Raw genomic sequence first — 16,311 nt, 5'->3', positions numbered from 1 at the left:
CCAAAAGTACCTTCACTGAAGGGTGTCAGGATGTTATCAGTTACTTTTCTAGACTTGTCCTGTCACAGACTTAACACGGAACTCCAATGCCTGCTGGCCTGTGGATTGTCAGTAAATATAGATACTAGAATTATAGACTTTAATTTTTTTTGGAGGGTGGTCTTTTTAGGGTTGCACCCAAGGCTCATGGAGGTTCCCAGGCTAGGGGTTGAAATGGGAGCTGTAGCTGCCACCCTATACCACAGCTACAGCAATGTCAGATCTGAGCAATGTTTGTGATCTACACCACAGCTCATGGCAATGCTGGATCCTTAACCCACTGAATGAGGCCAGGGATCAAACCTGCATCCTCATGGATGCTAGTCAGATTCGTTTCTGAGCCACGGCTGGAACTCCCCTAGACTCTAACTTTTGTGTGCTAGACACAAAGGGCATTTTCTTTTTCTTTTAAACTAGGAAGTTTTATGGTTTGTAAATAGCCTCTGTTTTTCTTATAAAAGTCCTACAAGGTGAACATGTATAACAAGGCTTGACAGACAATGTTCTACAGCCAATGGGCCCCTTGGTTTTGCAAATCAAGTTTTATTGGTGCACTGCCATACCCATTCCCTTACTTCTTGTCTACAATGGCGGAGTTGAGTAGCTGCTGCAGAGACCCTTTGAATGACAAAACCTAAAATATGTACTATCTGACCCTTTATGGAACGGGTTTGCCCAATCGTGCTGTCAAACATATGAAGGAAATGCCAAAAAGTAATTCTAAAAAACCAAGTATCCATCTCTCACCCTTAGGGACTTAGGTTGATTCTAATTTTACCATTTTCATGGCTAGATATTTAAAATTTTTCTGTTTATTTCCTAGGTATACATTGCTAGAATTACTGAGCTAGTGAGTAAGAGTGGTATTGAAAATCCTGGTACTTAGTGCAGAATTTCTTTTCAGCTGGCAATGCCATCAGTAGGGTCTGGACTTTGCCAAGATTCAAACGCACAAACAAGACCGCCTTTGCTAACGGATGTCCTTTGCTTTCACTCGTATAGGGGCAGGTTCAAGGCCGTGGTCTGCGTCCTGTCTGCAGTTACAACGTGCCTGGCGTTTGTCAAGCCTGCCATCAACAACATCTCTCTGATGACCCTGGGTGTTCCTTGCACTGCACTGCTCATTGCAGAGCTAAGGAGGTGGGTGCCCACCTGTCCCCGATGCCGTCCTTGTGACACAGGGGCACATCAGCTCCTGATTCTTTTACTGCCCTTGAGTGTGGAAGAGGAGTTAGTCCTCACAAAGGGTAATGCCTGATGCTTGGATTGCATCAAGTTTGATGGTTTGCTTCAAAATGTTAATGGTCTCATTTTCAGAAAGAGAGGAACAGTAAATGCATTGCATCTCCTGAACAAAGCTAGCTGAGGAGGAACTTCTCAAACACCTGGTGAATGCCTAGACCAAGCTGCCTCAAGTTGAGCCTGTAGGAAGGAGAAGAGAAGTGTTCATAGACCAAGAATAAGGAGAAAAGAAAAGCCCCCCCAAAGGCTATTGCATTTACATGCAACAGGAAAAAGATATGAATGATTATGTACAAAGCAGTGTTTGCTGCTTTCTCTGAGGCCTATTTTCTTTTTTACTATCAGGTAAAGCCTTTGCTATTTTTTTCCCCCAATTTTTGGCTACCCTATGGCATATGGAGCTCCTGGGCCAGGGATCAGATCCAAGCCAAGGTTGCAACCTAAGCCTCGGGTGTGGCAATGCTAGATCCTTAACCCATTGTGCGGGGCAGGGGTATCAAACCCGTGTCCCAGTGCTCTGAAGAGGCCATCCTGTTGCACCACAGTGGGAGCTCCAAGCCTTTGCTATTTGCGTAAGCCTTTTCTTTTGGGAACCTGTGTGTGCAGAGGTCAGATTGACATCTAGAAACATTTTAGTTTAGCCCTTGTATGTTTATGACTGCCCCCCAACTAATATACCTCTAACCACTGCCCTTATTGTAATCCTCTTTGAAAATGCTTCTTTTTCTCTGTCTCCACTTTTAGAAATCCATTTTAATTCATGACTCATTGTCTTGGACATATGGATGGTTTTAAGTGAAGTCTTAAATTTATCTCCCTTTGTGGGAGTTTCTCTGTGTAATGTGTTATCAGCTTTCTCTCGGTCTTTGTTTTGAGTGGAGTTGTGTTATGTATTTCCTTCCATTGCTTTGCTCTGGGTTTTTTGTTTTTTTTTTTTTTTTTTTTTTGCTTGTCAGCAATACCAGGCAGGGTCAAGGGTGGTTGAAGAGGTATTTAAACTTGCTGGCTGGCAGTGGAAAGACTCTCTTGTCCTATTGGCTTTGAGTAGCCTTCAAGGACTGAGGAAGCAAGAGACCCATTTCAGAACACTAACAGATCTGGGAGCGCTTTGGGAAAGCCATTAAATTGCCCACAGGGACTCTCACCTCTCTGCTTGTTCCCTCTTTACTCCCCACTAAAGGTCCCACCTCCTTCCTGGCTTTAATTCCGATACATAGGCGGACGGCTCCCAGACTCCTGTCTCCAACCCAGTCCCCTTCCTTTTACTCCTCCACTGTGTATCTAGCTGCCTGCCTGCCTGACTGTCCCAACTCTATGTGCCATCCCCTCTGTGACCAGCTGTCTGACATCCCGCCTCTCTTTGACATGTGCACCGCACCTGCAGCTGTCTGGGCTGGTGTGGCCCCGAAGCCACAAAATGAGTGTGCATAGCTCCTCTTATACCAGGCTCATGGTCTATGCATTTGTTGATACTTGTTTTTGTCAGTTTTCATGTTACCTTGTAAAATGGCAGGGCCAGAGACCTGCTTATTTTGCCTTTCACTGTGCCTAGTATGGATTCTGAAAATTTGGTACCCAGTCAGTAATGGTTACTGTTTTTTTCTTTTAACGTTCTGCTCGGGTCACTAGTTTGCAATTAAAATCATCCTTTCTTTCCTTATTTCTTATTTTGTCTATTCTTTCAGCAAGTTTTTTTTTTTTTTTTTTTTTTAAATAGTGCCCATTTCTGGACCAGGCACTGTTGTTAGACACTAGATATACATTGGTAAAAGAGTAGGTATAGTCCCTGCTCCCGTGGGTCTCACAGTTTAGTTGGATACTAGATACTGAACAAATAATTACACAGACAGATGCACAATTAGTTTGTGATGAGCATTTTGAAGGAAAATAGCAGGGCACCAGGAGGGAATGATGGGAGGTTAGATGGTGCTGGGGGCTGTCTTAGAAAATCTGCTGTAGAAAATGCCCCCAGACCCACAGAGGCAGAGAAAGATGGGTGGAGTGAGGAGACAGGGCTCTGGGAGAGGGGAATAGGGTCCGAAGGTGAGCCATTCAGAGTAAAGCAATGCTGAAGACAGAGGGGAAAGTGGAAATTGTTCATCTTTTTGTTTTCTTCTCTAAACTGGAAAGTAGTCACTATATATATTCTGGGTCTCTATTATTTCTTTCAAAAAATATTCAGGGGTGCATTTAGCCCTTCCCTTCACAGGGTCTTTCAGTTTCTTTTCTGAGGTCTTTTTGAGCCTGCTGTCCATCCTGTTTTCATCAATGCTTTTGCTGATGTTTCTGTCAGGCAGCTAGGAAAGGTACCAGCAAGTCAGACATTTGGCACCGTTTATCTCTTCAACACATATGACTAAACATGACCCCTTCTTGGGAGCAGATGTTATGTTGGCCACTGACTGAGAGTGAGCAGGCTTGACTGATGAGGGGTGGTAAAGACACCCCAAGGGAGGCTTTAGAAGGACCCTCAGACACCAACTGCCTCTGGGCATTTCCTCCTAGGAATAGAAGTCACGCACTTTGTGAGCAGTTTGGTAATGAGAGAGAAAACGGCAGTTGAAATTTCCTTTGAGCTGTTGGGCTTTGTTCCAGAAAACATTTTGTCCCAGTGTAAGAGCTCATGCCGTCACTCAGGAATATTCTGTTATCCTGGCACCATTCCAGGGACTGGAGATGCAGCAGGGAGCAGCTTCTCTGCTGGTGGGGAAGACAGGCCATGAATATATAAGTAAAACATGGAGGATGGTGGAGGGGCTGTAATTGCTACAGAGAAAACTAGAGAAGGGAAGAAGGTGACAAAGAGGGTTTCTTAGCGGGTGTGGACACGTGCTGTGATTGTTAGAAACAATGGTCAGCAAAGGGCTCACTGAGTAACATTTGAGCCAAGACTTGGAGGAGGGAAGCCACGTGGACATGTGGGAACAGCATTCCAGGTGGCAGGAACAGCAAATGCTAGGGCCTGGAGGAATGTACTGGGGGGTTTTGAGGAATGGCTAAGTTCCCAGCGAGGTGTGGGGTGCTTTGATGTATAGGGGCAGTGAGGGCCAGAGTATGGAGGAGTGGGGTGGAGGGCAGAGGAGAAGCCAGCACGTTAGGGCCTTGTGGCGGCTGTGAGCACTTTGGCTTTCCCTCTGGGACATGGGAAGTTGTGGGAGGCTTTGGGGCAGTGTTGAGAGGTGACCGGGGCAGGGCCAGACAGGCAGGCAGGAGATGATGCTGGCTTGGACAGGTGGAGGTGATGGGAAGAGGTTGGATTTTGGAGATATATTGAAGAATTGATGGGTTGGATGTGAGGTACATGAGTCCAGGATTCTTAGCCTGAGCGCCTAAAAGTATGAGGTGGCCTCTTCCTATGAGGGCTGGGGAAGAACAGGTTCTGGGCAGAAGGAAGGGTTAGGAGTTCAATGTGGGCAAGTTTGGATCAACATTGGACATCAGGTGGACGAGTCAAGATGTGACAAGGGCTGTGTTAGTCTGGAGGTGGGGAGAGCCTAGGTGAGGAGTGTGGCTTTGTGAGCCACTGCGATACACACGGTATTCACATCCACGAGCTTGTGTGTTGGGGTGGGAACAGCCAGTGCCAGGGGCTGGGGAGGTGGGAAGAAGCAGAGAGGATGCGGCCAGTGAGGTCAGAGGAAACCAGAACTGATGGGGGCTGTTCTCTGCCTCCCCCGGCAGGTGCGACAACGTGCGTGTTTTTAAGCTGGGCCTCTTCTCGGGCCTCTGGTGGACCCTGGCCCTCTTCTGCTGGATCAGTGACCGGGCCTTCTGTGAGCTGCTATCTGCCTTCCACTTCCCCTACCTGCACTGCGTGTGGTGAGCCACGCTTCCAGAGGGGGGCGGGTGGCGAGGCAGGGTCTACACTTGCTATCAGCTTCATTCTCCCTGAAGGGCGCACAGGTGTGCACAGGGAACAGAGCAGAGCCTGGGTGCCGCCCCCACCCTCCATAGATAGATGGTCAGGCATTTCAGAAGCAACACCAAGTTTGGAGTGGAAGCGACTCCAGGGAGTGGGCTTAGCCAGAACAAAAAAGACCTCATTGTCTATGCTTCACGCCTGCCTTCTCTTACCTCTAGCTCCATTATTAAGGCAGAGAGGAGCTTGAAAATCAAATCCATAACCTGAGCTCTAGCCAGGTCTCCAGGGTTGGGGAAGGTGGAGAAAGCCTGGGACAGATGTTACATGGGGACAGGGAAGTCCTGCATAGGAACCAAGGGTGCCTTTTGGGCCCAAGCAGGTGAAGGCGTGGGTCTCACAGCAGGTCACCTGGGTACCGTCTCACTCATTCAATTGACAAGTGAAGAGAGAAGCCCAGACAAGTGACCTGTTCAGAATCGCCCATCTGGTTATAGAAAACCGGCCTGGGAGCTCAGTAATAGGGAACTGGAGCATCAGTAGTTTAGAAGGTCAGGATACACACTGTTAAGAAGAAGGTTACATGCAGAATCCTCACGTCAGAGAACCAAAATTGATTGGTTTTTTCCTGGAAACTGCTTCGGCTCCAAACCCAGAGTCGTCTCTCCCTGCCCTCTAGGACTTCTGATTGCAACAGATAGCAAGGAACCAGAGACATCTGTCTTTGGATATCCCCTGTAAATTGAGGGCTCCCAGGGAGGAATTCTAGTGGTAAAGAGTTGGAAAAACTGTTCGGTCCAGATTCAGAAGAAGCTTGACTTCTATCAGGAGATGCCTAAAACTATTTGGTTTGAAAGAATTTGCTTCAATTTCCCTGGATGTTTGAACTTATGTATTATCTACCCTAAGGTCCAAGCTGCTCTCCCTTTAAGAATAGATTTTCCGAGTTGTTTGCAGAAGGCAAGAGAAAGTGAAACAGTATGCATGGGGGACTCCAGTCTTAGGTTCAACCTTGACTCACTTTAGTGAATTTATACTCACTTTATACATTTGGGTTATAATTTACAGACAATAAAATGCGCGGATTTTAAGCCTATACTTTGACAATTTTTTTTTTTAAATCTTTTTGTCTTTTCAGAGTTGCACCCGTGGCATATGGAGGTTCCTAGGCTAGGGGTCCAATTGGAGCTGTAGCCTCTGGCCTACACCAGAGCCACTGCAACACGGGATCTGAGCCGCATCTGCTTCCTAAATCACAGCTCACAGATCCTTACCCACTGAGTGAGGCCAGCTATTGAACCTGCCATCTCACGGTTCCTAGTTGGATTCATTTCTGCTGTGGCACAATGGGAACTCCTTTTGACAAGTTTTGATAAATATATCCACCTGTGTAAATAGGACCTTGTTCAAGATATGGTATGTTTTAAATTGATCCAAGATTCCTGATCACACAGGAACTTAAGTAAAATTCAAAGAGTAGACTTGGTTTAAACTTGTTTTTAAATTTGATATACATTCTGAGGGTTTTTTTTTCCTTAAAATTGAACACTTTATGTCCCAGTTATAAAGAGAATTTTTTTTTTTTTTTGCTTTTTAGGGCTGCACACACAGCATATGGAGGTTCCCAGGCTAGGGGTCAAATCAGAGCTACAGCTGCTGGCTTACACCACAGCCACAACAATGCAGGGTCTGAGCCTCGTCTGTGACCTACACCACAGCTCACGGCAATGCCAGATCCTTAACCCACTATTGGAGGCCAGGGATAGAACCCAAAACCTCATGGTTCCTAGTCAGATTCGTTTCCTCTGCGCCATAAGTGACATATTTATTAGAACAAATTTAAACAGGGAAGTATATAGGGAGAGGGTCTAATAATTCTGTTGAAAGAGAAAGAACAATTAACAGCTTTTATATCCTTCCAGATGTTTTATATGCATAGTTCCCTAATTCTACTTTTTTAAAAAATAGAATAAATTCTAAAGGATGCAAACCAGTCCTTTTGTTTTTTAAACTAAATACTTGATCACGGACAGCTTTCCTTACCAATGCATATATATTCTCTTCAATTTTTGTGTTCAATTGTAATACTTTACAATATGGATGCTTTATCATTCACTTAACCAACCTCTCTATTAATGGATATTTAGGTTATTTCTAACTTTTCACTTTTACGAGCAATTGGCAATGAACCTCTCTATTTGTTCCTATACCTGCATATTTCCTTAAATTGAAACATGTTGACAAAACCAGAGATATCATTGAACACTTTTTACCAAAAATCTATTAAGATAGTGCCTTTTACCTATACCTTTACGTATACTGGATATCAGTAACTTAAAAAAAAACTTTGCTAATCTGGTTGAAAAGATTTTATTTTTATTTTCGTGTCTTTTTTAAGAAATAATTTTGTTGAGCATCTTTTCAAATGTAAATATACTGTGTATGTCCTTTTGAAATGTACATTTTACGTTTCTTTATCATACCCGTGGAATGTTCGTTTTTAAAACTTTATATCTAGTACCTAGTGCCTGACACATAGTAGAAAATCATTACTGTCATACACCTGTGTGCCATTTTTTGTGCACATTTGCAACATTTTCAAAAGTACAGAGCATAATACATGGAGTCCCCAGGTATGCAGCCCTGAGCTTCAGTATGATCTCCCTGAGGCCAACCTTGTTCTTGGCACCCTCACTCACTACCCACCCCACCCTGAGGATTATAAAGCAGACTCCAGATAGCCTATGAAATTATTTGTTTTTTTTAGGGTTCTAATACAGGGATTTTAACCCTTCATCACATGGTACAAATATTTCCCCTTAATATGTTAATGATATTTACTTATTTATTGGTCATTTTTGGCCACCCTGCAGCCTATGGAGCTTCCAGGCCGGGGATCAGAGCCACAGTCACAACCTAAGCTGGTTCCCTAACCCACTGTGGTGGGCATGGAACCGGCATCCTAGCAGCTCCCAAGAGTCTGCTGATCCTGCTACACCACAGCAGGAACTCTGTCACACTGGTTTTAAATTTTGTGTGTTCACCTCTCTCAGTCTTTTCCTTTAGGTTTTCTCCCCTCTCCCTTCTACATGCATCAAAGTATGGCTGTGACAGCCTTTAAATGCCACTGTTCCCAACTAAGCAAACTGGTAGGACTCTTTATTACACGAGTTTTTAAACATGTGTTACATGTGGCTAACACATCCATTCCCTTTAGGGTTTCTGAACTTTGTGTCATTATAAGAAAAGCCTCCCCAAAGTATATGAAGAAAATATTTTCTTTAAATGTTTTTAAGATGTATTTTAAATCTCTAATTCATCTGGAATTAAGTTTCAATATAAGGTACAAAGTAGGATGACATGCCTTTCAATGGTCCCTTGCATGATAAATATGAAAACTTATAAGCACAGTGAAGATAATAATTTAAAATAGTTTCCTACTTCTAAACTGCAGAAGTAGATGAATTAGTATAAGGTTATTCCTAATGAAGGGTGTGAGGTACCTAGAGCCAATTATTAATGTGAGAAAGTAGAACTCAGTCCCGCATGCTCTTCAGTCATTTACATCCTCTTAGTGCATTTTTTTTTTGTTTTGTTTTGTTTTTCCTTTTTTTCTTTTCTTTTTCAGGCCTCACCCTCAGGCATATGTATGTTTCCAGGCTACGGGTGCCTATGCAACAGCAACTTGGGGGATCAAGCTGGATATGCCACCTACACTGCAGCTCACAGCCATGCATTATCCCCAACCCACTGAGCACAGCCAGGGATAGAACCTGCATCCTGAGGGAGACTATGTGGGGTCCTTAACCTGGCTGAGCCACAGAGAAATTCCAGCGCCTCTGTTTCAAATCCTTAGTCCTCAGTCTTTTTGGTTAAGAGCCAAAGGCACTTGTAATTTTGCCTATCAAGCCAGAATATTTTAGAAATTTCCACAAGAGACCTTGCTGGCACAGGATTTATCCTTCTCCTAATTCAGATTATTGGGCACCTTCACCCTTTGTTACCTGGGCTCAGCAATTGCCATAGCTGGGGGGTAGGGATGCAGGGAGGGTTGGGGAGCAGATTCCTGCCAGCGCTTGCAACCGCAGCGGCCACTTCTCACTACACGTCTCCCTCCACAGGCACATCCTCATCTGCCTTGCCGCCTACTTGGGCTGTGTGTGCTTTGCTTACTTCGATGCTGCCTCCGAGATCCCGGAGCAAGGCCCCGTCATTAAGTTCTGGCCCAGCGAAAGATGGGCCTTCATTGGTGTCCCTTATGTGTCCCTCCTCTGCGCCAACAAGAAATCGCCAGTCAAGATCACATGATGGCAAGGCGGAGGCTGGTCTCTCTAAGCATTTTCCCGCGTGCACCTCAAAGTTCATTTGCCAGCCAGGACAGCTGGGGACGTTCCCAGAGTCTGGGGTGGGGGTTTGTCTTTAAAATTCTGTTCCCTTGGGTTCTAATTAGTGTGTCCGTGGCCCACCAACCCTCTGCGGTGCGTGGGAGCAGCAGGCGACTTCCCTGTCCCGAAGGGGAAGGAGAAGGTTGAGGGGCACTGGGGATGTCCTTTCAGTGTCCCCTCCAGCTGCAGTGCTTGTTGGGCTGCGTCGTTTACGGTAATGGCAGGGCAGTGCCCTGCGGGACCCAGCGCTGCTGCACGAGCCTGGCTTCCGGGAGAGATTTTGCTCCAGATGCCACAGTACCCACATGCTGCTCTCGGAGTGGCTTTTGCTGTGACAGAGTCTGCTGCCAGACAAGACCCTCTGATTGTGTGATGGAAGAGGCCAGAGAGTTTCATTTGGGGAAATTGTCGGAAAACGAAAGCAAACAAGTGGCACCCACACGGGACTTGTGGCAGTTGGAGAGCCGATTTTCCCCTCGCAGGTCTCCATGATCTAGGTTTTGTTTTACATACATGTGTGAATCTTTTTCCGGCTACCTCCGCTGAGAGATGGAGACTTGCCTTCAGATCAGGGGGAAGCTCATGAGAAAAACCCTCTATGCCAAAAATGACTTTTAAGCTATTCTTGAAGTCGAGCACAATTTTAAGTGCTAACATTATCTGCTCCCCCCACCTCCGCCCCAGCCCAGTAAGCATCAGATACACAGAGATTAGATACAGTGTGAGCATTCTATACACAGACCCTCCACCCCATCCCCTTTTTACTGCTTGACCTCTGTGACATTGCTAAAGGCCTGGGACAATCGTGGTGGGGGTCCTGTTTCAAAATTTGGAGCCAACATCAAGTTTTCAAAGCTTGTTCTCATTGGAAGCCTCCTATAGGCTGTTCTAGTCTGGAAACTACTCTCTAGAACCTTGCCTCTTCTCAGTATTTACTGTGGGAATTACACTCCAGATTCTCATAGGACAAGGTGCTTCTTGTGGTTTTCTCCAGGCATCTGACCACTCGCTTTTCTTAAGCGCTGGCGGTAACTACACACTGGCCGCTGTGGGTGCAGCAGGGCCAATCTCTTGCCTTCTGATTTCTTCTCACCTACAGTGACACTGGCTACAACTCATATTTTCATTGGGCTGAAGGGAAGACTGCACAGCTGTCCTCAAGGTGTGAGGGGAAATTCATGACCTCAGGGATACTCATTTTAACTCAGGCATCTCTTGCTTTGCAACATTCCATTATGGGAGAGGGCAGGACAGATGTGTCCTTCTTGTGTGGACAGGAATCACGTCATCATCCTAAATATTTAAGAGTTGGGCAGTAGCAGTTTGGGCCACATCTGGGAACTCTTTACTGTAGTTAGAATTTGCATAAGATCTAAGGCAAAAAGTCCAAGGAGCAGCTAAAGTTAAAGAAACAAAATGACTTTATTTCTGTGGTTTTCCAATTATTTTAGCAGCAGAAACCTGGTAGCAGTAAGAAATCTTATGGAACCCTATTGTGTGAAATAAGTTGTATTTTATTAAATTTATTTTGAGGTTAAACTTCTAGCATTTCCTGAATTATATACAAGGCAGTGAAAAATGCCAATTAACAAATTTTCCAGGGTAGAAAAATTTAGTATTGCGTCAGTGTACATGACAATATTTGAATTAAAATATTTGTGAAACCTCTAATGTACCTCTCTGAGATCTAGGTGGGTCATGGAACAAAACTGGAAAAGGCTAAGTCCTTTGGGTTTAGAGGAAGTACCCTAACTCCCAAGGCTATTTATGTCCTTCTAGAAGACAAATGACTAACTTTCAGAAGGAATGCTTTTGCTATGAAAAACAGAATGCCCTTGTAGAGGCTGATTTTAACAGGATGAGGGCTGAGAAGGAAGTGTGGAATGGGATGTATTTGAGGAAGACAAAACATAACTACTTTTTTTGGTCTTTTTAGGGCTGTACCCATGCCTCTGGAAGTTCCAAGGCTATGGGTCAAATTGGAGCTGCAGCTGCTGGTTATGCCACAGCCACAGCCACAAGGGACCCTAGCCACATCTGTGACTTACATCATAGCTCATGGCAATGCCAGATCCCTGACCCACTGAGCGAGGCCAGGGATCAAACCCATGTCTTCATGAATACTAGTCGGATTTGTTGCCAGGGAACACCAATATAACTACTTTTGAACAGAAATCACTTACTTTTGGACAGAAATCACTATCACTTGATGGTGGAAATCAAGAGAGTAGGAATATACCAATGTTAAGTTAGATTTATGGTATCATTCATATTTATATTTATAATTTTTATAGCACTACATGCTTTGTAAAGAAAATGGGGATCTTACAGAAAAGTTGGAGGAGAAGAAAAAAACATAATCGTTGGTATTTCTCTAGCTCAAGGACAACTGTTGTATATATATTTTGATTTATTTCCTTCTGGTCTTCCTCCTCCACAGTATAGTTGTAAATAGATGTCTTTCAGAGGTGACAGCTGACCTTGTATTTTGAATGGAATATAAATGCCAGTGGTATATTGTTCATGAAGAGCAGGTTTGGGAATATACTAGAGTTAGCTACACACTTGATTATTCATCACTGGATTCTAAGACTTACTACTGAGTCTGCCCTTGTAGTTGAACCTCACATGAATGGGCCCTAGGAAGTCATGAACTGAATTCTACTTCTTGGTATGCTTCTGCACTTAGATGCACAAGTCAGAGAAAGCAGCTGTTAAATATATGGTTCTACATGTTTTGATGTTTTTGGGTTTTTAAAAAAGTGACTAGCTTATTTCATTAATTGATATGCAATCAACAATCTCTTTTCCTCCCCTGATAGTTCAAGGACATGGACATTTGACACTGGGGAGTTAGGTCATGGCAGTTACTCAAAATGGCTATTAAATTATTCTGGTTCAAATTTACCTAAGATCAATACTCAGCAGGTACTGGACTTAGGCTATTAAAAAAAATTAATGTTACTAACTGATCATTTAGGTCAATGATTCTTGCTTTGTAGTGTTTGATTGATGTGTTTTAGAAAAAACAGTATTTTCTCCCCCTTTATTATTATAATCAAACAAGCACCTCTGAATATTTTAAAGGTGTTTGGGGGTGGGATATCTCAATCTACTTGATAATAGGCTACATTTTGGGGAACTCTGCCCATCTCTCAGAAGAATGCCTAAAACATTAATTATGGAACAAAGATGTTCTGTTGAGGGATGACGTGTGATGGTTGTCAAGCACAGGCTTTGTAAAAATGCTGTCACCTACTTATTGGATTTCTCAGGTGTGCAAAAACTTCTCACCATTTCATTATGCTTACGTGAGCTGGTGCCACGTGGAAGGTGGCAGAACTGGGAATTGAGCCTTCCTTGAACCTTGATCCCTTGGGGCTGACATGGAACCATCTCTAGGGGACAAGTGGGGGCGAAAACCAAGGCCCCTCTCATAGCTCCTTTTCTTCAAATGAACTTGGAGCCTTTAACAGCCAGCTCTGCCTGGGTGCTGCCATTCCAACTGGTCAAAGACAAGCCTTGGGCCAGGTTGGGCTTCTCAATGGATTTTATAAACATCATTCTCCTACAGATTTTTTTTTTCCAATCTAATTTAAACTAATTGTTTAAATTGTTCCTTTCCCTCTATGCTAAACCAGATTGAAGACTATTTTGTAACCACAACATGTAATCAGAGCAAATAGAGTATTTTCAGATAGATACCTTGTTTTGTACTTTGTGTAGGGTGTGCCGTGTAAGGGTGGTAAATTCACTGGCTGTGGTAGCATTGAATCTCCATTGCTTTGGGAGGGATTGAAGGCCTTTTGAAGTGGAGCTTTTGCACTTTATGCTCTTTTGGTGAACTGTTGCGGTGGCTAGGTGGCTACCTTTGATATTAAAGCCTTAAGGGGCATTTTTCTGTGAATGATCGTTTGTGTTTGTGTTTATTTCCAAACCGATTTCTGTCCTATTTGTAGTGGAAAATGCATTTAATGGATTGGAAAGTACATTTGCTCAAATTCATTTATTATTGAGTTATTAAACACACTTAAAATTAGTATAGTTAATTGTCAGCTTCTTCCCAGAGCTGTGAAGTTAATATACCCACATATTTTCAGTGTCAAGTACCTAGAGGCAATTTTTATTGAAATTTCTATTATGTCATTTGGATATAAACTCTCAGAGAAAACAACTCATCTGGGCTGGAGTTCATCCAGTCACTGGAAGCAAGACCGTATGACAATACAAAATAGTAAACTAGTCTAACAGGAAAATTATATATTTACTTATTTTTTTAATTTAAAAAAAAATGGGTCACAGGAAATTTTTTTCATTTTAATTTTTTTGGCCACTCCTGAGGCATGCGGAAAGTTCCTGGGCCAGGGATTAAACTGTGCCGTGGCAGTGACAATGCCAGGTCCTTAACCTGCTGTGTCACCAGGGAACTTCCTATGATTTTTTTTTTAATTTAGGGATTTTGAAAAATTAAGGGACTTTTTTTTTTTTTTTGGTCTTTTTTTCGCTATTTCTTTGGGCTGCTCCCACGGCATATGGAGGTTCCCAGGCTAGGGGTCTAATCGGAGCTGCAGCCCCCGGCCTACGCCAGAGCCACACCAACACCAGATCCGAGCCGCGTCTGTGACCTACACCACAGCTCACTGCAATGCCGGATCATTAACCCACTGAGCAAGGGCAGGGACCGAACCCACAACCTCACGGTTCCTAGTCGGATTCATTAACCACTGCGCCACGACGGGAACTCCAAAAAATTAAGGGACTTTTAAAAATTATTAAATAATATAACAATCAAGAGGAGAAAGTGTGGGTTAGCAATATGAGTATCCTCACAGTGGCTTTTTAGACTTTTTTCCTGGCCAGGGTGAGGGGATGAGGGTGGGCACAGAAGTCTGATATTCTGTTGTAAGCAGTGGCCTTCTCCCTAGGAAAATGCCCAGAGTTTTCTGTATATACAGATGTCCTCAGAGGCCACTAGGTAAAGAACTGTGACAGGAGCCTAACCCATCCTTTCAGATGAAATTGGCTATCTCCACAGCTCTGATTTCCCAATGCCCTTAAAGACCGTGCCCCAAACCCCTGCCCCTTCCCTTGAGAGGACTTTGCAGAAGGAGGGCCAGAGGGGGACCGACCCAGGGGACTAGAAACTTACTCCTTAGGCGTTAAAATGAATTTGGAAGTGCTCTCTTCAAGACTCTTTCCTGGTTTATAGTTTCAGGCACTCCCTAAAATCCTAACTGTGTCTGTTATACTACTCTATTTTGCATTGTTGAATTTTTCCGTAATAAAATTTTTTAAAAATGGTATTTTGGTTTTCCTCCTCTGTTCTCTCGGGGGGCGGGGCTCAGCTTCCTCCTCTTACTCCACCTTGTGGGCTGGCGGCCCCTCTCCCCCCCAGTTTAAGGAGTTATCTTTGTCTCTCCGTTGGGCACTTCGGTGTCTGACCACCTCCAGGTTTGGCATACCCGGCTTACCTTGCAAGTCTCGCTGGGTATGAGCTCACTAAAAGAGTAAGATCAACCTCACCTGGGCTTTTGTTGGCTTATTTTGTATCTCTCATTAAAACAAAACATTTGGATCAGATGCTTTTACAACTGAGCACAGAGATTCTAACACTAGTTTTAAAAAAATGTAGCAGATAGCGAAAAAAATTGGAGTTTATTTTTGTATTAGGGACAGTGGTGGCAAAGTGGCTAGATGGGAGGGCCGGGGGCGTGGGGCGGCAGAAAATGCACAAGAGCATTGGCGATTTTGTCTAGAGACGTCGCCTGCAAACAAAGGCAGCCCTAGCCACCAGGGTTGGGGGGACCCGGAGAAACTCCTGGAGTAATATTGCCATCTAGTGGCCTTTCGGGGTATTGCTCTTAGTGACACAAACGAAGCCCTTCCAGATTGCTCATCATTCATTCCTGAACTCACTAGGTTTGTCACAAAACTTTCACAAGTAACACAACCTCTTTTGGAGCCCAAGTATGTTTTTCCCTGTCTTCCTTTTCCTTTGCTCTCTTCCTTCAGCAGCTCCTTCACCTACTACGTATTTGATATTACTCGGTTAAAAAACAATCTGCCAAATACCTTAAACCAAATATTTCCTGTTCATAAGACCAGCTTTAGGCAGATGTGATCTGGAGAAATTTTTAATCCACCGGAGTTAAATTTTATTTTTATTTTATTTTTTTGAGACAATATATTTCAAATTTAAAGAATTATTTAATACATATTACAGAAAAGAGAAAATCAAACCAAAATAGTTGAGAAATTCAAAGAAACAATGATGAACAAAGAAATTGGTGGTATGTCAGTAACAGTAAAGAGGAACTGATGATACTGATGAATAAACAAAATGCAGTATATCCACACAACTGAACATTACTCTGCCATAAAAAGAAATAAAGTCCTGATACATGCTGCAATATAGATGCCCCTTGAAAACATTATGCTAAGTAACAAAAGCCAGTTACATAAGACTGCATACTCTATAATCCATTCATATTAAAGTCTAGAATACAGACACCTATAGAGACAGAAAGTAGTTTGGTGGTTACTTAGGGCTTAGGGAGGGGGAGGAAGGGAGGTGAGAAGTGATAGCTAAAGAATACTAGGTTTCTTCCTCAGGAGATGAAAATATTCTTAAATTAACTCCGATATTAGTTGCACATAATTGTGAAGATGGTATAAACTGTTAAATTGTACACTTTCAAATGGGTGAATTGTATCATGTGAATTATACCTCAAAAAAGCTGTTTTTTAAAAATGAAGGTGAGGGAGTTCCTATCGTGGCTCAGTGGT

At 43.5% G+C, this 16,311-nt stretch overlaps 1 protein-coding gene across 12 annotated transcripts in view; it reads left to right on the top strand.

Moving 5' to 3' along the window:
• The window catches only part of ACER2 (alkaline ceramidase 2), a 74,960-nt gene that overhangs the window by 17,313 nt on the left and 41,336 nt on the right, over positions 1-16,311 (top strand). For 4 of the 12 annotated variants that reach the window (XM_001926911.6, XM_084984129.1, XM_084984147.1 and 1 more), the window contains 3 exons: positions 1,042-1,179; positions 4,963-5,100; positions 9,262-13,432. In XM_001926911.6, the coding sequence (XP_001926946.4) occupies positions 1,042-1,179; positions 4,963-5,100; positions 9,262-9,448 (463 nt within the window). In that variant the 3' untranslated portion in view covers positions 9,449-13,432. Of the gene's footprint in view, positions 1-1,041; positions 1,180-4,962; positions 8,232-8,869; positions 13,433-16,311 lie in introns of those variants that run through there. The other 8 variants (XM_084984124.1, XM_084984165.1, XM_084984158.1 and 5 more) reach the window with 3 other exon arrangements.

Source organism: Sus scrofa, chromosome 1 (genome assembly GCF_054392235.1).
Source record: "Sus scrofa isolate SSC_HxYL_T2T_F1_AM1 chromosome 1, Sscrofa_HxYL_maternal_Yorkshire_Landrace_v2.0, whole genome shotgun sequence".
NCBI classification, from domain to species: Eukaryota; Metazoa; Chordata; class Mammalia; order Artiodactyla; family Suidae; genus Sus; species Sus scrofa.
The sequence above is the reverse complement of the archived record's forward strand: the minus strand, read 5'-3'. Positions and strand labels throughout refer to the sequence as shown.